This window comes from Oncorhynchus gorbuscha, linkage group LG11, assembly GCF_021184085.1.
Source record: "Oncorhynchus gorbuscha isolate QuinsamMale2020 ecotype Even-year linkage group LG11, OgorEven_v1.0, whole genome shotgun sequence".
In the NCBI taxonomy this organism is placed as follows: domain Eukaryota; kingdom Metazoa; phylum Chordata; class Actinopteri; order Salmoniformes; family Salmonidae; genus Oncorhynchus; species Oncorhynchus gorbuscha.
Genome location: NC_060183.1, coordinates 39,739,225 through 39,762,771, shown reverse-complemented (window position 1 = coordinate 39,762,771; position 23,547 = coordinate 39,739,225). Strand labels below are relative to the sequence as shown.

The window sequence follows — 23,547 nt, the reverse complement described above, 5'->3', positions numbered from 1 at the left end:
ATACTTGCCTTATCCAAATAAGCCTATAGATACTTTGGTAATGATTTACCTAATGAGTGCAGACTGTAAAGCACCTGGTTAAATGTAACACAATCCTAGGTTACTATTACTCAAACTATTTGCACTTTGATCATACAATGGGTTGTGTGACTCACTTTTTTTGCTGTTGCCAGAATCGCTGATATTTAAATGATTTGACTTTTTAATACATATTCATGTTAAGTCACATTGTACTTTTTGAGTTTTAGTGCCCCTGATTAAGAAAAATTAAAGCGGGTGAATTTGACTCAAGGTTCCTGCCCTATGATGTGATGACTTGTGTTTATACCTACTTTAAAATCATGTTCTAAATAAAGTACTGCTAGCTAGTATGCATTCAAATAATATTGTGGACCTGTCCCCGAGCTGCTGTTCTAACAACTTTTGGCCTTTCAATCACTTAAACTACTATTCCCATAATCCCTTTCACGAATGACACTTTGACGTCATCGAAAACATCATGGTGGACTCGTGTGTGTGTGCATGGTGCTAGACTTGGATTAAAACGTCGACCATATGGAATATATGTCGAAAAGCTGACCATTAAATACGAGGTTTGTATTTTTATGGATTACGATACGTATTTGGAGAAGTGGCAGTATTACATTGCTACATTACTTTCCTAGACGTCTAAAGAACGACTGCTAGCTAACTGTTAGCAAGTTTACAACTTTTAGCACGCTAATAATGCTCATTCGTCGTTACTATGTAAGACATGCTAGCTAACAAAATATAGTGAGCTGAAATTGTATTTACTTTATCTCACTTTACGTTTTCTGGTGTATTTCTCAAGCTGACTTACCCGTGGTAGTCAGCTATGGTATGTGACTGACACGTAGCTGACGTTAGCTAGCTGAGTCAGAAGATAAGTGAGCCAGTGAGTGACATTTAGCAGCTGAGCAGACTTCCTGCAGCCAACAGATGCATTTAGTAGCTAACTAGCTTATACACAAGCCATTGATGGTCATTTGCCAAATATACAATAAAAGTTCGCTTGCTAGCAACCCTGAGCTCTGATGTTTCTTATAGCTAATGTCATCATCCGTGTCACAGCCTCTCTGCAGTAGGACAGAATGCTTCGCAGATCCAGGATCAGTGTTCGTCCGAACGTCAGGCCAGCAGGCAGAGGGCCAGCCCCAGCCTCCTCCCAGGACACTCCACCTTCCCAGGAGGCTCCAACTGCAGTCTCCGAGGACCTTCCCCAGGCAGGGGGCCAGTGCGTGAAGGACACCACCACAACTGCAGTGCTAGAAGCCTCCACAGAGTCCACCACACCCAGAGAGTAAGTGCCAATCGATCAATGGGGAAAGGGTCAGTTGTACAACAGAATGCCTTCAACTGAAATGTGTCTTCTGCATTTAATTCAACCCCTCTGAATCAGAGAAGTGCAGGGGGCTGCCTTATTCAACATCCATAATTGAATCAAATGTATTATATAGTCACTTTTACAGCTAAATGTGTAAATGCAGAGGTGTGGCTGGTAGTGACTGTTCTGGAGGTTTATAATCTCTTGTAGGATTTCAAATCTTGTTGTAGAATTGAAAACTACTCAAGGTAACATGGGTCGTACACATGGTTTAAACTAGTCTGAATTAGGCTGTAATTCACTTCATTTGTATATGCAGCCTGAAGCTAATGCCTGCAAAATCGTGTAAATGTTTAATAAAAATACATTTTAACTTAGTATACCGGTTGTCTGTGCGGTTTGTCCTTCATTTGCTAAAAATCTGAGACAAAATATCCACAGGAAAGTGTTGTTTACCAGATTTGGTTTTTTAGCGAGCCAGTAGGTATATGATTTGGCACCAAGGTAAAGTTTGTTTTGTATTGGATCTTTTTTCATTTCGTCAATATCTTTGAACTAAGCATGCCATGGCAATGAAAATGTTATATTGTAGAACAATCCACACCTTAATTTAAAAAATAATAATTACAAATTAAAAATGGAAATCTGAAGAAAGAAATAGAAATAAATGAAAAAGTCACACAAAAAAGGTCTGGATTGTTTTCCATCCTCCCCTGATTCAGAATATATCATTTATTGTCACAGTAAATAATACTTTCCTGTGGAGATTCGTCTCACATTTCAAGTGGCTAAAAGACAAACCGCACAGACCACCTGAAGAGTAAGTTTAAATGTAAATGTATTATACATTCTGGCTCATAAGAAACATTTACACAATTTTGCAGCCATTGGCTTCAGGCTGTATATACATATTAATCAGACTAGGTTTAAACTTGGTTTTGCCCCAACAACCATCCACTGACTGTGGTTCAGTGTTGCTCACGTATTAGCTGATTGTCTGCATTGTCTCTGACCCTTTTGTCTTTGGTATAGGGATGGAAAAGACCCAAATGGCGAGGCTTCCAGCAGCACCCCCTCTGCCGGTCTTCAAAGGAGGAAGCGGTTCTCTGTCATGCCAAACCTTGCCAAACCCCGGGTGGCCGCCACCCCAGCCCTCACCCGCTCCTCCCCCAGGACCCCCAAGTCCCCTGTGAATGCGGGCACTGAGACTCCAGCTCCAACCCCTGAGGCCCCCAGCCAGACTGATTCTGGACTCCCACAGGGAATGAGATCCCCAAGGCGGAGGCCCTCTGGAGGTAGTAGGCAGGCCAAAGGACAGCCCAAACCCAGGCCACTGTCCCCAGCTTCCCCAGGCCCTACAACAACCTCTCTGGGGAATGTGGCAGTGGAGAACTCATCCTCTTCACAACAGACCCCGCAGGCAGCAGGCAAAGGCAGCATCCAATCAGATCTCCTGGAAAAAACACCAATCATTAAAGTTCCATCCACTCCGTTAGAGATGGTCCCATCGTCCTCCCTTCCAGACAAAGAGGGTATCTCAGTATCAGAGAGAGCTAAGACTCTGGTCGCCAGGTCTGTGTCTGGTGGGCTCACCGGGCTGGCACCAGGGAAGTCCAGGCTTAGCAGGTTCCTGAATGACCCAACAGACCTACAGAGGCTGGCTAAGGCCCGGAAGCTCAGAGAGCTGCTGAGACAGGAGATGAACAAGGAAAAGGTGAGATTGGTTTTAGTCTCACTGTTGATCTTTAGTTCAAAGAATAAAGTGATGCTAGAAAGGTTTTGTATAATTTCAGCCAGTAATTTTGAAAGTAGAGCTCACTAGCCAAAACAGATCCCCAGTAATTGTGCACAACTGTATTCAACATCATCCATTTACTCTGTTATGTCCTGATTTAATTTTTTAAATTAATTAGTATTTTACAAATTCCAATTCGTACAATGTTATTAATTTGTATGTGCTTAAGATCCCGTCAATCTATTTTTTTGGCTGGATAATGTAATCTTGTGAAGCTAACATCATTATGCATGTTTGAAAACACACAATCTGCACAGAATGTAAGATTATTATGTTAAACGCTTCTCTAGGCACTGTCAATGTTTGAAGATACCAAGAACTGCAATGAATTAGCATATCTCATACACTCACACTGATTGTGTTTAGATAGCAGAGGTTCTTCAGTTAAACCAGTTGTTGCTGTCACCAAGAGAAGCTGCTAGATGACAACAGAGCACAGTGTTTACTGTCATTGTTTAGATGCTTGTCATGCCACTGAATTTTAACATTGTGATGTTTTGAACGTGCAGAAACGGAGCAAAGCCAAGGTGTGTGTGAGCGAATACACACTAGATCCCTCTAAAATGACCATGAGAGATCTCATCTACTACCTGCCTGATACCAACCCCATGACGTAAGCTTACACCTTCAGTGGGTGTGAGTCTTGGGGGGTGTATTTGTTGGGCACAGTCAGTGTAAATCTATGTTCTATTTTAAAGGTTTTTCTGAGGCGTAAGTTCCCTGTGTTGTGTTTTCCTTCCAGGTCTTATCTGGTAGAGGAACAGAGTGAGAATGAGACTGTCCTCCCACTCACCCCACCAAGAGAAGAGTAAGACCGTATCATGTTCAAGTTTATTTTCCATTTCTAGAAAATATATATTAGGCAGGCAATAAAGTGTGTGAAATATCATCTCACAATGTAACAACCAAGTGATCTGTGCTATTTAACCCAATTGAAATTATCATCTTTGTCTTGTACAGGTCACCTGAAAGACCCCCAACACCGGAGGCCCCAGCTGAGATAGCCAGCCAGGGAGATGAAGATGAAGATGAGGATGACGATGGGGTGATGGTCCCGCGGGTGAAGGTGGCAGAAGACGGCTCTCTGATCATCGATGAGGAGAGGTCAGCGACGTCTCTGTTTCCTAATTGAAAAGCAATTTTTTGATTTACTTCCTGAATTTACTCACTGATTTGACTGAATTGGACTTCACCCCAATCCTGTTATGTTTGGATGTTACTTAACTTTCTCCCTGTGTGTGTGTGTCCCAGTTTGACGGTGGAGGTCTTGAGGCAGAAAGGGCCCAACCCAGCTGATGATAGAGACCCCATCTTTGAGCGTGGCTCCACAACCACCTACTCAAGCTTCAGGAAGGGGACACACGTCAAGCCCTGGTCCAACAAAGGTCTGTCTGACAACCACTACATGGGTCCAATAGAACTCTACTCTATCCCAATATTTACTTAATCATCAGTTACACCTTAGTTTACCTATGTTTGTGCATGTTGAAACCAAAACTACTAAAACAAAGTCTTTGTGCTGTTTCTTCAGAGACGGACATGTTCTTCCTGGCCATCAGTATGGTGGGAACAGACTTCTCCATGATTGGACAGCTGTTCCCTCACCGCGGTCGCACCGAGATCAAGGTATCACTGATGGTCTTAGCTGTGTAATTTATTATAGTGTTATTCCTGATTTAGCCCCATAAGTAAGGCCCTGTGTTTTGGTTGTTCAATCATATTGATTGCGCTACACGCATGGGCAATACCCTCGACCACTGCTACTCTAACTTCCGTGATGCATACAAAGCCCCTCTCTTCGACAAATCCTACCACGACCCCATCTTGCTCCTACCATCTTATAGGCAGAAACTCAAACAGCATGTACCAGTGATGAGAACCATTCAATGCTGGTCCGACCAATCGGAAACCACGCTTCAAGATTGTTTTTATCACGTGGACTGGAATATGTTTCGGTCAGCCTCAGAGAACAACATCGTCCTATACGCTGACTTGGTGAGTGCGTTTATAAAGAAGTGCATTGGAGATGATGTACCCACTGTGACTATTAAAACCTACCCTAACCAGAAATCGTGGATGGATGGCGGCAGTCGCACAAAACTGAATGCACAAACCACCGCATTTAACCATGGAAAGAGGTCTGGGGATATGACTGAATATAGACGGTAGCTATTCCCTCCACAAGGAAATAAAACAAGAGAAATGCCAGTACAGGGACAAGGTGGAGTCACAATTCAATGGCTCAGACACGAGACGTATGGGGCAGGGTCTACAGGAAATAACGGACTACAGAAAGAAAACCAGCCATGTCACGGACACCAACATCACGTTTCCAGACAAACTCAACACCTTCTTTGCCCGCTTTGAGGATAATCCAGTGCCACCGTCACGACCGCTAACAAGGACTGCTCCCCCTCTCATTCTCTGTGGCTGACGTGAGTAAAACATTTCAACCTTGTAGACCTTCGCAAGGCTGCTGGCCCAGACGGCATCCTTAGCCGTGTCCTCAGAGCATGCGCAGAACTGCTGGCAGGTGTGTTTACGGACATATTCAATGCTACCTATCCCAGTCTGTTGTCCCCACATGCTTCAAGATGGCCACCATTGTTCCTGTACCCAAGAAGGCAAAGATGACTGAACTAAATGACTACCGCCCCGTAACACTCACTTCTGTCATCATGAAGTGCTTTAAGAGACTGGTCAAGGATCATATCACCTCCATCTTACCGGCCACCCTGGACCCACTTCAGTTTGCATACCGCCACTACAGGTCCACAGATGACACAATCACCATCACACTGCCCACTGCCCTATCCCATCTGGACAAAAGGAATACCTATGTAAGAATGCTGTTCATTGACTTACACCTCAGCCTTCAATGCCATAGTACCTTACAAGCTCATCATCAAGCTGGAGGCTTGATGTTCAAGTTTCAGTTTCATTTCAGTTTGTCCGTACAAACTCCCTGTTCACCCACGACTGTGTGGTCATGCACGCCTCCAACTCGATCATCAAGTTTGCAGACGACACAACAGTAGTAGGCTTGATTACCAATAACAACGAGACGGCCTAAAGGGAGGAGGTGAGGGCACCCGGAGTGTGGTGTCAGGAAAACAACCTCTCACTCAACGTCAACAAAACAAAGGAGATGATCGTGAACTTCAGGAAACTGCAGAGAGAGCACCCACCTATCCACATCGAAGGAACAGTAGTGGAGAAGGTGGAAAGTTTTAAGTTCCTCTGCGTATGGACAAACTGAAATGGTCCACCCACACAGACAGTGTGGTGAAGAAGGCGCTATAGTGCCTCTTCAACCTCAGGAGGCTGAAGAAATTTGGCTTGTCACCCAAAACCCTAATAAATTTTGACAGATGCACAATCGAGAGCATCCTGTCGGGCTGTATCACAGCCTGGTACGGCAACTTCACCTCCCTCAACCGTAAGGCTCTCCAGAGGGTAGTGAGGTCTGCACAACACATCACTGGGGGCAAACTACCTGCCCTCCAGGACACGTACACCACCCGATGTCACAGGAAGGCCAATAAGATCATCAAGGACATCAACCTCCCGAGCCACTGCCTGTTCACACTGCTACCATCCAGAAGGCGAGGTCAGTACAGGTGGATCAATGCTGGGACCGAGAGACTGAAAAACAGCTTCTGTCTCAAGGCCATCAGACTGTTAAACAGCCATCACTAACATAGAGAGGTGTGCATATTCTCATTCACTCCTTTAGATTTGTGTGTTGGGGTATTGTTAGATATTACTGCACTGTCGGAACTAGAAGCCCAAGCATTTCACTACACTCCCATTAACATCTGCTATCCATGTGTATGTTACACTTAAGATTTGATACCATTCAAAAGTTTGGGGTCACTTAGAAATGTCCTTGTTTTCTATGAAAATATACATGAAATAAGATGCATAGTGAATAGGAAATATAGTAAATACGTTGACAAGGTTATATGTCATGATTTTTAATTGAAATAATAATTGTGTCCTTGTAACTTTGCTTTCGTTAAAGAATCCTCCATTTGCAACAATTATAGCCTTGCAGACCTTTGGCATTACTAGCTGACTGCTTCTTCCTTAAATAGTTATTGCATAGTTTGGAGCTGTGCTTTGGGTCATTGTCCTGTTGTAGGAGGAAATTGGCTCCAATTAAGCGCCGTCCACAGGGTAGGGCATGGCGTTGCAAAATGGAGTGATAGCCTTCCTTCTTTAAGATCCCTTTTACCCTGTACAAATCTCCCACTTTTACCACCACCAAAGCACCCCAGATCATCACATTGCCTCCACTATGCTTGACAGATGGTGTCAAGCACTCCTCCAGCATCTTTCAATTTTTAGCTACACATCAGTCAGAGCGCAGTCAGTCTGATGATAGAATGCCCATTCGTGAATTCTCATCTGAGTGGAGAAGTGCAATTGAAGCATAAAATGTGTCTGATGCCGAGCAGAAAATACAATAAGGAGCATTTTAGGTCTGCGTTAACAAAATGCAGAAAGATATTTATTTTTTCCTGCGGGAAATTCTGCGTTAACGTTCAAGTTTAACTTGGTCGTTATAAGTAAGTGGCTGAATAATTAAGGTAACAGGGCATCATATTGTGTTAGCTTTCTGCCTTGTTTAAGAAGTCAAAGCCCTTTGGATGAGTTATTTGTACAGCTCTCTCTGCTACCCCCCCCTCTCCCCCCCCCCCCCTCCCCCCCCCCCCCCCCCCCCGTTTTTGGCACCCTCTTGTGTACTAAGTTGCTAATACCATAAAACCCAGGATGAGAAGGACGGTAATGAAGATATGAAGGTCTGGGTACCGCCCAACCCTAAATACTGTAGATTGGGGCTGTAGCACTATACACCTGCACTAGGTTGTGTTACTGCCGGTTTGTAATTTTGTCTCCTGTTTCTTGTCTTTCAGAACAAGTTCAAGAAAGAGGAGAGAGCAAACAGCTGGAGGATAGACAAGGCCTTCAGTAAGTTTTGAAAAATTCTTCAGAAGGAATTTACCGTTATAGACGTGATTCGGGAATCCAATTCATCTTGGTCTTTTCTCTGTTCTGACTGCACTGTTGGAGCTAGGAACACAAGCATTTCGCTACAGCCGCAATAACATCTGCTATATATGTGTGTCTAACCAACAAAAATGTGATTTGATTTAGAGGACAAACGCAGGCTGGACCATGAGTTCTTCACTAGCCTCCTGGAGAAGATCTTGGCTGCAGAGGCAAAGAGGAACAAAAATAACAAGTCCCCCACAGAAAAGATAAGGATCAAGAAAAAAATCAAACAGAAAGGTAACTAAGATACATTTCCTTGTTTACTACCTATTTGGTCATATCGGGAGTTCCACCACAAAGTCAATGCCTGAAATTCTCAGTATGGCATCTCTCACCTATGTAATCTGGTGAAATTGTTGTGATTTCTTGAACATTATTCATAGTTAAAAGGTAGTAATGTCTTCAGCGCACGCATTATCCGTCCTTGCTCCCTGTATGAGTCTCAATATCTCTACTCTCACTGTCCATCAGAAAAGAAAGCAGCGAAGCAGCTGAGCGACGTGGAGGAGGAGGGGTTAGACGCGGAGATGGACACAGAGGAGGTGGAGGGAGAGAAGGAGAACGAGAACGTCTCTAACGAAGGGACCACGCTTTCTTCCGCTCCCGCCCCTAAGAGAAAACGCAAAAGTAGGGATGGTGGAGGAGAGTCCTCTCCTGAAGAAGCAAAGGATGGAAAGAAAAAGAAGATTGACCTAATAACAAGTGATCAAGGTGCGGTAGAACTTCCACGACTTCAGTGGTGCTTTTCACAGTAGCCATATAACAAAGTGAAAATATACCAAATCTAGTAACTCATTATTTATCTTACTTACTGCCGTTGTTTCCTCTGCTTCCTCAGAAGAGGCTGGTGTACCTGAAGATTCTGAGGCAGGGCCTCCAGAGAGGTAACACTTGCAGTTTGTAAATGTCAACTATTTTGTTCTTTACATTAAGAGAAAAAGTGTCAAGTGCTGAAATAATTTTTAGACTTCATATTCATCATCTCCAGCACCACCCCAACATCAACATACACTATACATATTATGTGGACACCCATTCAAATGAGTGATTTTGGCTATTTCAGCCACACCAGTTGCTGACAGGTGTAAAATGGAGCACACAGCCATGCAATCTCCATAGACAAACATTAGCAGTTAAATGGCCTTACTGAAGGGCTCAGTGACTTTCAACGTGGCACCGTCATAGGATGCCACCGTTCCAACATGTCTTTTTGTCAAATGTATGCCCTGCTAGAGCTGTCCCGGTCAACTGTAAGTGCTGTTATTGTGAAGTGGAAACGTTTAGGAGCAACAGTGGCTCAGCCGCATAGTGGTAGGCGACAAGCTCACAGAACGGGACCCCTGAAGCGCGTAAAAATCGTCTGTCCTTGGTTGCAACACTACCGAGTTCCAAACGGCCTCTGGAAGCAATGTCAGCACAAGAATTGCTCGTCGGGGGCTTCAAGAAATGGGGTTCCATGGCCGAGCAACCGCAAACTAGCCTAAGATCACCATGTGCAATGCCAAGTGTCGGCTGGAGTGGTGTAAAGCTCTCCGCCGTTGGTCTCTGAAGCAGTGGAACCGCCTGCACAAGGCCCTGACCTCAACCCCATTGAACACCTTTGGGATGAATTGGAACGCAGATCGCCCAACATCAGTGCCCGACGTCACTAATGATCTTGTGGATGAATGGAAGCAAGTCCCCGCAGCAATGCTCCAACATCTAGTGGAAAGCCTTCCCAGAAGAGTGGAGACAGTTATAGCAGCAAAGGGGGGACCAACTCCATATTAATGCCCATGATTTTGGAATGAGATGTTCGACAAACGGGTGTCCATATACTTTTGGTCATGGAGAGTCCTCTATGAAAATAGTGTTTCTATGTTTTGTGTGGAAAAATATAAAGAAAGATAAGTGTTTCTAATGACATCCTCAACCAATTAGTAGGCAATGCCTACTCACAATGGGTTAAAATATCATGATGCACACCGACGTCATCGTCACTGGAAAGACTTATCTTCCTGTATCTAACAATACATAGAAATGTGCCATTTTCACATATGTTGATGTTTGGGTGGTGCTGGAGATGTTGATTATGAAGTTGAACATTTTTAGAAATGTCCCTTTTTTAAAGGCGCAGTATGCAGATATCGCTCTGCCATTTTCCATTTTGCTAAAAGTCTATTAGTTTACCTAATTTCAGTTTTTGTAGAGAATCATTATGCCATCTAAACCCCTGTGAAATATTTTTTTAAATAACCAAATATTTTATTTACAGCTGTTTTGAAGCTGGTGTACAAAACCGAAAGTAAAAGACACAAAAAAATTAAGAACGGGAAGCATAGAAATAATGTACATAAAACAGATCTACCGCTTCCTGGAATTGCTTTCAATGAGCATGACAGATCTATAACTCTCATTTCTATGTGAATTTGTGAATTTGGTCAAGTCGCCCAAAAGATTACATCTTGTAGATTTAATAATTATGATGCATTTTTTATTAGTTCAAAGCAGGTAGAAGGGCCTGTGGAAGCAGCCAAGGGACCTGTGGTGATCAAACCAGCCCAGTTGTCCCGTGGCCGATCCCAGAGACCTCTTCCTAACCTGGATAGGAAGTGGGGCCAGAGGGGCCCCGAGCCCAATACCAAGCCTAACGTTAAAGATGGGGCCACACCTACAGAGGAGGAGAACACTGAAGAAGGGCTATCTGAAGAACAGGTAGGTCTTTGTCCTGTGACAAATGTAATCGTAAATGTTTGTAACATTCTATAAACCCTAAGACTGTTGTCTGAACCTCAGTAGCTGAAAAGTAGTTGAGTGTCTGTGTGGTCCAACCTCTACCGTAACTTACTTTCAGGTAGATAAAGATGCTTCCCCTTCAGTCAGTCAAAAGGAGAAGAAGAAAGCTGGTAAACTCTCTTCATCTGAGGAAGAGGAGGAAGAAGCCAGCGAGAAACCCATCAAACCCACCAGGTACACACGCACACTGATCCTACATAACCGAAGAGGGTCACAGCCACAGATGGCAGTAAAACTAACTATGTTAATGTATTTCAGGTATGGCAGAATACCCAAAAAGACACAGCTCTTGAATTACCCTGCAAAGGAGGATGGGGACTCGCCCTCAGACTCTGCCCCTACTCCCACCTCAGACGGATCCCCCTCCACCATGCCCAAATCCAAACCAGCTACCAGGAGGGCCAAAATCAAACCTGGCCCAGCCCTGCCAGGTAGGATGGGCCAATCAGCGGCTAGGAAATCCAAGCTGGTCACCCTCAGGGCGTCCCAGTCTGAAGATGAGGATGAAGATGAGGAAGAAGTAGCATGGAGAGAGGAGGCGCAGGCCGAGGAGGGCACCCACAATCCCACAAGCCCAGAGGAGGAGAATCAGGCACCTGCGTTCATTCCCATGAGCCTTCGCTCGCCACAACCTGTCGCCACAGAGGTTGAGGAGACCATGGAGGAGGTAAAAGGGGTGACACACTTACCATTTTCACACTACTGAGCTTAGCTGTAATGCACTGGCCTGGTTACACATCCCCTTTAATTGCTCCACCATAATTGCACCATAGTTGCTGGAAGGGTCCATGTGTAAAGAACAAATCTGAGCCACTATGGAATGTATTGGCTCAATGCTTTGAAAAAGGTTATTCTACTGTCCCGGGGATCTAGATCCTACATAATGGATCTTTTTGTATTTACTTTTAGGTTATTTTATTATTATTTTATCCAGTCACAGTTGCATTCCATTGGTTTACCCATTCAATTCACTCTCCGACTTGTTATTCACAAAACCGCTTTAGTTGTCCTACACGTCGGAAACCCAGCACAACCGACCCGCTGTATGTCTTTTTATTCATTTATTTATCATGCATGGTTTTTCTATCCTGTAACCTCCCTTCCATCCTGTCATCCTCTCCCCCGCTCACAGCTCGATATCTCTGTCAACGTGCCTGATGTCCTGGGCATTTCCCATGATGCATTCTGCCCTGACTCGTCATGCGAGCGGGCACAGGGTGGTGAAATGGGCACAGTGCCCTGTGAACATCAGTTGGACCTGTTAGTCGTAAGTCATCATGTTCCCTGTCCTGTCTGTCTACCATCCCTCCTTCATCCATGTTTTTGACCAACATTTTGTCATCAATAGCTAGGTTTCCATCCAATTAGTGACAGATTTTCAGGTGAAAATTCTCAAATCTGCATTAAAAAAATATATAAGCATTTTCCTACCAGAGATGTTTCAATCAAACAGACTTATTGCGGGTAAAAGGCTGTGTGTGATGACGTAGTGCACATAAAAATAACTTTTTACAGTTAAATTCCCAAGTGCCCGGGGGGGGGGGGGGAGGACAACAAGTAAAATGGGTTTACATCGCCTTTTCAACTCTACTGATGGTTCAGTCGCCAAAAAAAAAAAGAAGAGTTATATACCAACAGCTCGCAGATACAGTGTGGGTCGCCTCCCAACATTATGGGATTTTAGGGGATTTTTATTTGTCAAAACGGCAGCCAAGCATCGATCATCATGTCACCAGAATAAGTCCCTTGATATTTATGGGAAAGGAGCATCAAACTCATCACTGCACTTTCACCACCCTGTGAAGTTTATTTCATCTGTAGCCTAATAAACTGCATGTTTGGTAGTGGGAGGACCACACAAGTTTACTACGTTCTGATGGTTATTATATTATTATTTGCGCTTTAAGGCGGTTCTCACCGCCATTTCTCACATAATACATTTTCCAGACACTAAAAGATGTCGAACGAACGAATTCTCAACATTTCTGAAATTGTACCAGCATTTACGGTTTCCATCAGTCCGTTCGTGACTTTTTTCATGTGTCAGGCAATTCATCCGTATTAAATGGTTGGATAGAAATCTGGTTATAGTTTCATATTTGAGATTCAGTATATAGCACCTTTCAGAAGTTCTCGGTGTTAAATTGAAATCACTGGGTCAAGCATCCAATTGGGTCAAGCACAGCTGCTGTTTTGCTCCAGATTCTGTCTATGTTATGAGGACTAACATTTTTGTTTTCTTCGTTCTAGGATGTGATAGACTTCCTGTCTCCAGATAACATGGAAGGTAGGTTGGTCCTTTCAAGAGCTGATATCTATTGTATAAGAGCGTCTGCTAAATGACTTAAATGTAAATGTATCCTCTTAAGTAAAAAAATATATACAAAATATAAACGCTCTCCCTCACACCACTAACTATTGAATGTTCAGCTGTTTCTCTTCTCCTCTCCCCTCTGTGTTCCAGTATCTGAGGAGAGCTACAACGAGGCAGCTAGAACCCTTCTGGCCATCGGCAACCTCACCCACCTGTCTCAGACGGCTGAGGCCTTTACTGCCGGAGCAGATGATATCATCACGGAAGAACGTTCCAATGAGGACCAACTGTACCAGATGACACCACAGCCCACTGACCAATCACAAACTAGCACCATTCCTTCTGAATCTCTTAGGGTCACTGAGGCATCACGAATCGCTGAGGATTCTGTACCTGTTGCCTCGTCAACAACAGCCTCTGTTCCTGTCACCACGACAACAGCCTCTATCCCAGGCTCCAAAATAACAGCCTGTGCCATAATTACCATGGCAACAGCCTCAGTCCCAGTCACCACGACAACATCCTCTCCTCCAGTCACCTTGACAACAACGGCCTCTATCCGAGTCACCACATCAACGGTATCTGTCCCAGTGCCTCAGAGCAGTGATACGCCCGATCTAGAAACTCCACCCATAGAGGAGGGGCCTCTCGGACAGATGGAGGGGACTGATATTGGACACGCCTCCAAGATGGAATCAGGTTCTGAAGTGTCAGAGGGCTCAGAGCAACAAACAACCTCACAGACCAGGAGGAGCCACTTCCCTAAGGTCAAACCCAACCTGGGACGGGCTACCAGGACCACACAACCCAAACAGACGACCACTACACTGTCAGAACCAACACACACTACCACCACACTGTCAGGACCACCACAGACTACCACCACACTGTCAGGACCACCACAGACTACCACCACACTGTCAGAACCACCACTTGAGCCTATGCTGAATATCACCACAACCTCAGAACCACAGCCTTCCATGATTATCACCATAGAGCCATCACTGCCTACTGAGAGTATTAACACAGAGTCAGAAACGCAGCCCAAACAGAGAACTACCACACACTCAAAATCACAAACCACCACCACACACTCCAAGCACCAGCCCACCACAAATATTATCCCACATTCAGGACCACAGCCCAGTCAGAGAACCAGAGTAGCGCATTCAAAACCACAGCCTACATTGAATACCACCATACAGTCAGAACCACCCCAGCCCACACTAAATTCCACCACAAACACACTCTCAAAACAACAATCAACACAGAGTACCACCATACTCTCACAACCACATCCCACCCCAAGCCTTGAGCAGCCAGGTCCAGTTACACTCAGACCCATAGTCCCAGAGTCACCTCTGAGGTCATCAGAAGAGGTGAAAGGTCACGATGGCTGTAAGGGAAATAGTTCCCTTAGTGCTGGAGGGTCCCAGTCAGGGACATCAGACTCAGACCAGCCCAAACAGACAGGTCCTCTAACCCGTAGGGCCCGTTTACCTAAACCCAAACCCAACTTGGGTCTCACCGCCAAAGCCACTACACGCTCTGCAGTCCAGGTACCAGAAAGCAGGCCAAGCACTGAAGTCCAGACACCAGAGGAAGCTGATGAGGTTCCCATGGAAATACAACAGATCCACCAAGTCGTCCCCCTTTCTGACATCATCGATACGACCCAGGTAAGGCTTTTATAAATATCAGCTATTGGTTTAGCCTAAATGCTATTTATAATTGAATGTGTTCCAACAAATATGTCTAATTGTGTTGCAGTTGCATTACGTGTGTGTGTGTGTGTGTGTGTGTGTGTGTGTGTGTGTGTGTGTGTGTGTGTGTGTGTGTGTGTGTGTGTGTGTGTGTGTGTGTGTGTGTGTGTGTGTGTGTGTGTGTGTGTGTGTGTGTGTGTGTGTGTGTGTGGATTTTATTCATAGGAGGAAATACAACAGATTCACCAAGTCATCCCTCATCCACCCATAGAGGAGGGGCCTCTCAGACAGAGGGAGGGGACTGATATTGGACACGCCTCTCAGGTGGAATCAGGTTCTGAAGTGTCAGAGGGCTCAGAGCAACAGACAACCTCACAGAGCAGGAGGAGCCACTTCCCTAAGGTCAAACCCAACCTGGGACAGGCTGCCAGGACCACACAACCCAAACAGACTACCACCACATTGTCAGAACCACCACACACTACCACCACACTCTCAGAACCACAGCCCATTCAGAGAACCAGAGTAGCGCATTCAAAACCACAGCCTGCATTGAATAGCACCACACAGTCAGAACCACCCCAGCCCACACTAAATTCCACCACAAACACACTCTCAAAACAACAATCCACACAGAGTACCACCATACTCTCACAACCACATCCCACCCCAAGCCTTGAGCAGCCAGGTCCAGTTACACTCAGACCCATAGTCCCAGAGTCACCTCTGAGGTCATCAGAAGAGGTGAAAGGTCACGATGGCCGTAAGGGAAATACCTCCTCTTCCCTCAGTGCTGGAGGGTCCCAGTCAGGGACATCAGACTCAGACCAGCCCAAACAGACAGGTCCCCCAACCCGCAGGGCCCGTTTACCTAAACCCAAACCCAACTTGGGTTGCACCGCCAAAGCCGCAACATGCTCTGCAGTCCAGGCACCAGATGTGGCTTCCAGACCCAAATCTGAGGTCCAGAGACTAGATACTGGACCCTGCCCTAAAGTCCAGACACCAGAGGAAGCTGATGAGGTTCCCATGGAAATACAACAGATCCACCAAGTCGTCCCCCTTTCTGACATCATCGATACGACCCAGGTAAGGCTTTTATAAATATCAGCTATTGGTTTAGCCTAAATGCTATTTATAATTGAATGTGTTCCAACAAATATGTCTGATTGTGTCACAGTTGCATTACCTGTGTGTGTGTGTGTGTGTGTGTGTGTGTGTGTGTGTGTGTGTGTGTGTGTGTGTGTGTGTGTGTGTGTGTGTGTGTGTGTGTGTGTGTGTGTGTGTGTGTGTGTGTGTGTGTGTGTGTGTGTGATTTTATTCATAGGAGGAAATACAACAGATTCACCAAGTCATCCCTCATCCACCCATAGAGGAGGGGCCTCTCAGACAGAGGGAGGGGACTGATATTGGACACGCCTCTCAGGTGGAATCAGGTTCTGAAGTGTCAGAGGGCTCAGAACAACAGACAACCTCACAGAGCAGGAGGAGCCACTTCCCTAAGGTCAAACCCAACCTGGGATGGGCTGCCAGGACCACACAACCCAAACAGACGACCACTACACTGTCAGAACCAACACAGACTACCACCACACTGTCAGAACCACCACTAGATTCTATGCTGAATATCACCACAACCTCAGAACCACAGCCTTCCATGATTATCACCATAGAGCCACCATTTCCTACTGAGAGTGTTAACACAGAGTCAGAAACGCAGCCCAAACAGAGAACTACCACACACTCAAAATCACAAACCACCACCACACACTCCAAGCACCAGCCTACCACAAATATTATCCCACACTCAGGACCACAGCCCAGTCAGAGAACCAGAGTAGCGCATTCAAAACCACAGCCTACATTGAATACCACCACACAGTCAGAACCACCCCAGCCCACACTAAATTCCACCACAAACACACTCTCAAAACAACAATCTACACAGAGTACCACCATACTCTCACAACCACAGCCCACCCCGAGCCTTGAGCAGCCAGGTCCAGTTACACTCAGACCCATAGTCCCAGAGTCACCTCTGAGGTCATCAGAAGAGGTGAAAGGTCACGATGGCCGTAAGGGAAATACTTCCTCTTCCCTCAGTGCTGGAGGGTCCCAGTCAGAGACATCAAACTCAGACGAGCCCAAACAGACAGGTCCCCCAACCCGCAGGGCCCGTTTACCTAAACCCAAACCCAACTTCGGTTGCACCGCCAAAGCCACTACACGCTCTGCAGTCCAGGCACCAGAAAGCAGGCCAAGCACTGAAGTCCAGACACCAGAGGAAGCTGATGAGTTTCCCATTGAAATACAACAGATCCACCAAGTCTTCCCCCTTTGTGACATCATCGATACGACCCAGGTAAGGCTTTTATAAATATCAGCTATTGGTTTAGCCTAAGTGCTATTTACAATTTAATGTGTTTAACAAAGATGTCTGATTGTGTTGCAGTTGCATTACCACAGTGTGTTTTTAAAGGGTGTGTATGATTTTATTCATAGGAGGAAATACAACAGATTCACCAAGTCATCCCTCATCCACCCATAGAGGAGGGGCCTCTCAGACAGAGGGAGGGGACTGATATTGGACACGCCTCTCAGGTGGAATCAGGTTCTGAAGTGTCAGAGGGCTCAGAGCAACAGACAACCTCACAGACCAGGAGGAGCCACTTCCCTAAGGACAAACCCAACCTGGGACGGGCTGCTAGGACCACACAAACCAAACCCCAACAGACTACCACCACACTGTCAGAACCACCACAGACTACCACCACACTCTCAGAACCACAGCCCATTCAGAAAACCAGAGGAGCGCATTCAAAACCACAGCCTGCATTGAATACCACCACACAGTCAGAACCACTCCAGCCCGCACTAAATTCCAGCACAAACACACTCTCAAAACAACAATCAACACAGAGTACCACCATACTCTCACAACAACAGCCCACCTCAAGCCTTGAGCAGCCAGGTCCAGTTACACTCAGACCCATAGTCCCAGAGTCACCTCTGAGGTCATCAGAAGAGGTGAAGGGTCACGATGGCCCTAAGGAAAATAGTTCATCTTCCTTCAGTGCTGGAGGGTCCCAGTCAGCGACATCAGACTCGGAACAGCCCAAACAGACAGGTCCCCCAACCAGAAGGGCCCGTTTACCTAAACCCAAACCCAACTTGGGTCTCACCGCCAGAGCCGCTACGCGCTCTGCAGTCCAGGTACCAGAAAGCAGGCCAAGCACTGAAGTCCAGACACCAGAGGAAGCTGATGAGTTTCCCATGGAAATACAACAGATCCACCAAGTCTCCCCCCTTTGTGACATCATCGATACGACCCAGGTAAGGCTATTATAAATGTCAGCTATTGGTTTAGCCGGTTGCATTACCCCAGTGTGTTTTTAAAGTCTCTGATCTGTGTGTGTATTCATAGGAGGAAATGGAACAGATTCACCAAGTCATCTCTCTTACTGACGTCATTGATTCTACCCAAGTAATTCATTGTATTCCTACCCGAAGATGTCTGGTTGCGTGTAGAAATGTGCTCCTAAGATATGAGTCTCATCTGTGTGTGTCCGACGTTTATATTCACAGGGCGATATGTCTGTCTTTACGGAGGGAAGCTTTTTCTCGCAACAAAGTGATGCTGTCTTCATACAGCACTCAGAAACGTCTGTGTCGACTGCTCCGTTGGACCAGACCCAGTCAGACCAGGATGAGCCTATTTTCATCCTCTCCCTGACTGAAATCCCAGTGCTCCCCGCAGGGGAGGAGAGTGGCTACACATCCCAGACCCTCTCTGAGCCTTTCCTATTTCTACCAGACGCAGGCGCTCAACTGCAGCAGAGGTTAGTGCCTGTCAGTCATCACTAACCCCTTTTCCACTCAGTCCCCACCCCCCCAAATGCAATTTTTCTCCCAAATTAATGTACATTTTCTCCTCTCTCCCCCTCATTCTTTCTCTCTTTCGTCCCTCTTTTGTGCACTCTGTCCCTTCACCTTACATATCCTTCTCCTCTCCTTCAGCAGTGATATTGTTGCCCCCGGAGGTGGTTTGGAGAAAGGGAATGCTGGTGTCCTTTGTGAAGTCCCTGAGTCAATGGATGAGGTCCTTCCTCAATCCTCATACACCAGTATCAAGGAAGTGGAGTCTGGCTCCACGGCGGGTCCAGTAGGTGTGTGTGCCTCGGCCAAACCCTCAGAAGACTCCATGGCTGATGCAGAGACTAGTGAGGACACGCATCCTCCTTCTAAGAAGAGGAAAGCGCCAGAGAGAGCCAGGAGAGGTGGGCACAGAGTACACCGTAGTGCATCTAATACAATGTGTAGAACACTTACTCTCCATCGTCTGTTTGTTCGTTCATTCATTCGATTCCGTTCATTCATCCGTCCATCCATTTTATTGTGTAAAATTCTCCTAATATAATTCTGTCTCTGCTTGTGCGAAGTAGACAAACTGCAGGTGAGACCTAACACTGCAGTAAGGGAACAGACCAGTTGTTCGGCCCCTGCCAAGGAGGCTGTGTCACCCATTACCCCAGACCAGACACCATCTTTGACCACTACCACCCTAGACACTTACTACCTCACTGCCTCCAGTCCCCTGGCCCAGCCAGGCCCCTCCATCACGGGAACTGCATCACAGCAGGGGACTGTGGGCTGTTTCGATCGTACAGAGACCGAGCACACGCCGACTGGAGGGGAGGACAATAGTTCAGGGGCGGAGTCTCAGGCTGCCCGTCAAATTACACCGCTGGCTATGAGTGGCCCCTTGAGCAGGTGATTTGTCTGAAATGCATTCGTTCTTATACCTGTCACTCTCTATCTCCCCGTTTGTACTATCTATTAGTTATGAACTCCTCAATTAAAGATTAAGTCGTTAGTAGCTCAAAGGACCTGCTGTTGTATTATAGTTAATTAACAGGACACATTCGATTGTCTTCCATTGATTCGATTGATTAGGAGTGTTAATAATTATTGATTTTAAATCTTTTGTATGTTCCTTCCCCCTACAGGCCTGGTAGGAGACCCAGAGGATTCCTGTCTTTCATGTCCAATAAGAACGCCTCCCCTGTAGCTGCCCCCCCCCGAGGTACCAGAGCAGCCGCTCGGAGGCCCCAGGTCAACACCACCCGCCCAGGGGGGAAACGGGCTGCTCCTGAACTTTCCACCACAACCAGAACCATGCCTTCACCTTCCATAATGCATTACACCACCACCCCCACGAGGGCCACCAGAACCACCACTAAGCCAGATTTTTCCACCAGGGTGACTCAGGAAAAACCCTCTGATGCCCTGGCCTTACACTCAAACCCAGAGCCCAGTACTTCACTGTGTACTACAGCTACTGAGGTAAAGAGATGAACAACATCTGGTGATACAGTATTTTACCTATGAACTTTGCAAAAAACCTACTGTTGTGGGTATGATCTTGTATTATATCCTGTCCCTCTCTCTCCCTCCCCATCTCTCTCCACCAGTCCTCTCAGGTGCCAGCCGCCCAGCCCAGTGCGTCTCCCTGTGTGGACAGCGGTTCAGCAGACGAGGAACCCATCAACGTGTCCCAGTACTTCTTCAGTGACATCTTCACCGAGGTCGAGGAGAATGAGGGATGAGAGACGGAGGAAGGGAAAGGAGATCAAAAAGGCACTCTGACTCTTTGTTTGAATCAAACTGGAGAACAAAATGTTAAATACTTAAGAAAACATGTTTTTGTATTTACCACTGAAATTACGTTTCTGCTTGCTTGTGTTTACGCGAACAAGGTTTCATGCTTGCAGCGAACAGATTTGGTCACAAGATGGCAACAGTGAAACCAAACTAGGGATAATTCCTCTTCAAATTTTTGGGGGAGACCAAACTGGCACGCCTTTAAGCTACTTTCCTATATTGGATGATTACGTTTATTTGGCTATTTTACCCCAATCATATCATCTAGCCTATTGAGTAATCTATTCATTCTAATAACATATTTATATTTATTTGGTTTACATTTTTTCAAACCACACCAAGCCAGACATTCATGATAATTTCCCTCTATCTGCAAGAAGGAGAATACTTGAAATCAGTGTCAACTCACTCTACTACAGGGACTTTCACATTCAAATTTGTGTTCTTATTTGAAATATTGTTTACATAGGTAGCCATTGTCTAAACATGAGCATTGTGTGTATATATGTTTATTATCATTTAGATCTGATATATTGGAGGGGTATGTATCCTTAACATTTACTTTGGTTTTTCACTCTTCATGCATGAACAAGACCCAGCTTTGCAGCTTGAGGGACAGCACAGCAATGTCTCTTTATTTCATGCTCCCTGAAGATACAGGAAATATCACTTCAAATGGCGCTGGAACAGAATCCTCTAGTTTAATCCGTGTACAGTGACAAACTCACAGAAACAGTGCACAGATCATGAGTCCAATTTCAGTTCTCAATTATTGATTATGTTCTGCAGCCACTGTTGGTTCAAACTAACATAGCTGTTCTGTAGCTCATGTAAAATATGTGAATAAAGTTTTATATGTTAACGTCAACTTTGTTTCTTGTGTTGCGATAACAGATGAGAAAATAACATTTGATAAGTAGGCCTTGTCGCTTTTTTAAGGGCCTTAAGCGAGATTTAGCTGCCCACCTTGCAGGGAAAAAAAGTTTTAGTGCCTCCACTTGGCAGTGGGTAATTTTTCAGTTAAGAACAAATTGTTATTTTACAATGATGGCCTACCCCGGCCAAACCCTCCCCTAACCCGGACGACGCTGGGCCAATTGTGCGGCGACCTATGGGACGCCCGATCACAGCTGGTTGTGATACAGCCCAGGATCGAACCAGGGTCTGTAGTGACGCCTCTAGCACTGAGATGCAGTGCCTTAGATCGCTGCGCCAATCAGGTGCCCTTGATTTATGCCAAATTCATATGATTTCAGTGTGAGAGTGAATAACAATCGATGGGGGCGGTCGGGATGGTAATTTTGTTATGATTACCTACCAATTTAAGAAGTGTTAGCTGACATGGGCTAATTGAGTGACTGACAAAACAAGTGGGAAACTGCTTATGTACTACCACATTTTTTAATTGCACCTTGTGTTTTCTACTTTTCTAATTCTCAGCAGTACTTTAAGAACCTGACTGGGTTCCTGAGGTTTTTTGGTCTGGGTCCCCTAGCGGCCAAGGGGCCCTACGCTCAGCTCGTAGGGAGAGGTGGCTTTGTCGAAGCCGACTTGAAAGTGAGAATGTAGTGCTCTGTTTTGACATTGGTCTTCTGTCAGTTGACCAGCAGGAGGCAGTCTAGCTGCACAATTATGACTGCTTTTTGCAGACCAGCTATGCAGCAGAACCTTATGGCAACATAAGAAATCTGTTGTAACAAAGTTTTTAAAAAACACATTGTTCAGATATCTTAGTTAGGCTCAACAGAAATCAAGAGAGCACATCTCAAAAGCCTTTAAAGTGCAATGGAAACATATTTTTGTTGCTGTGTGTGCATAAGGGGAATGGGGGAGGAACGTGCAGATGTTTCATTCCCAAGCAGCATAGAGAGGCAGGGAGATCGTAGGGGTTGCTAGGTGACCTCACTACATAAATATTCCACCCTCTCACAGGCAGTGCCCTGCCTTCTGTTGGTCCATATTGAAGACGGATAGGGTCATTCACTTTTATAGACTGCTATTGAATTAATCAGGGGGGTTTCCAACCGTTTCCATCCTGCCTAGATAAAAAAATGAAAACATTGCATCAGAAAAGGCTGGTGGGAGGAGATATAGGAGGACGGGCTCATTGTTATGGCTGGAATGGAATCAATGGAACAGAGTGAAATGTGTTGTTTCCATCTGTTTGGTACCATTCCATTGATTCCAATCCAGCCATTACAATGAGTTTGTCCTCTTATAGCTCCTCCCACCAACCTCTTCTACTGTGCATCACTTGCCAATCAATGATTTTAGACAGTATAAACTCATCAAATCAAAATCAATCAAATCAAATTTTATTTATATAGCCCTTCGTACATCAGCTGATATCTCAAAGTGCTGTACAGAAACCCAGCCTAAAACTCCAAATTCTAACTCATCACTGTCTCTGATTATGAACAAGCAATTGTAAAATGGCAAATTGTGTGCATTACACCCACCCAGGAGCCAATTAAGTCCAAATATAGGGAATATGGGAATTATGTATCCCATAGCAGCAGAAAGCTGAGGGTGCTGTGGCACCCCCTGAAAAATCAAAAAATACAAAAATTGAAATAAAAGTTGTACTGTGAGCCTTTACTAGTATTAACGAAAAAATATAGACGAGAGTAGCACAGGCAACAAAATATATATCATAATCTCTGCTTTGGCAGGAATGGTAGTTGTATAATTTAAGGACAGTATCTTGCAGGATTCAGTAGTTGGAATAGTATGAGTTGGTTGTTTTTCTTTGTTTGCCATTCTAATGGAATCCAGAAAGTACAAAACCCTGTCCTCAAAACATTTACATCAAAAGGTGCAAAGTAATGGGCAAAGACACAAAACATCCACTTAAAATGTCATATTTTTCTTGATCAAATAACACGAGAGAAAAGTA

General features: G+C 45.3%; 1 protein-coding gene across 7 annotated transcripts; it reads left to right on the top strand.

Annotated features, from left to right (window-relative positions):
• The first annotated feature begins 477 nt into the window (after positions 1-477).
• On the top strand, positions 478-21,519 carry LOC124048611 (mucin-5AC-like). 7 transcript variants are annotated; one of them, XM_046369571.1, is made up of 27 exons: positions 478-593; positions 1,093-1,321; positions 2,378-3,059; positions 3,650-3,753; positions 3,883-3,948; positions 4,101-4,244; positions 4,392-4,525; positions 4,672-4,766; positions 8,060-8,114; positions 8,301-8,435; positions 8,670-8,909; positions 9,037-9,082; positions 10,679-10,892; positions 11,032-11,147; positions 11,232-11,640; positions 12,106-12,240; positions 13,224-13,260; positions 13,438-14,666; positions 15,735-16,079; positions 16,318-17,352; positions 17,493-18,323; positions 18,415-18,474; positions 18,576-18,829; positions 19,008-19,267; positions 19,430-19,760; positions 19,997-20,333; positions 20,462-21,519. In XM_046369571.1, the coding sequence occupies exons 2-27, from the start codon at positions 1,113-1,115 to the stop codon at positions 20,594-20,596; spliced, it is 7,638 nt and encodes a 2,545-aa protein (XP_046225527.1). In that variant the 5' UTR covers positions 478-593; positions 1,093-1,112; the 3' UTR covers positions 20,597-21,519. The 7 variants fall into 7 exon arrangements, with proteins under 7 accessions (XP_046225527.1, XP_046225528.1, XP_046225525.1 ...); XM_046369572.1 differs by having other exon boundaries at positions 13,438-14,921; positions 16,035-16,079; XM_046369569.1 differs by having other exon boundaries at positions 13,438-14,966; positions 15,216-16,079; positions 19,011-19,267.
• Positions 21,520-23,547: the final 2,028 nt, after the last annotated feature.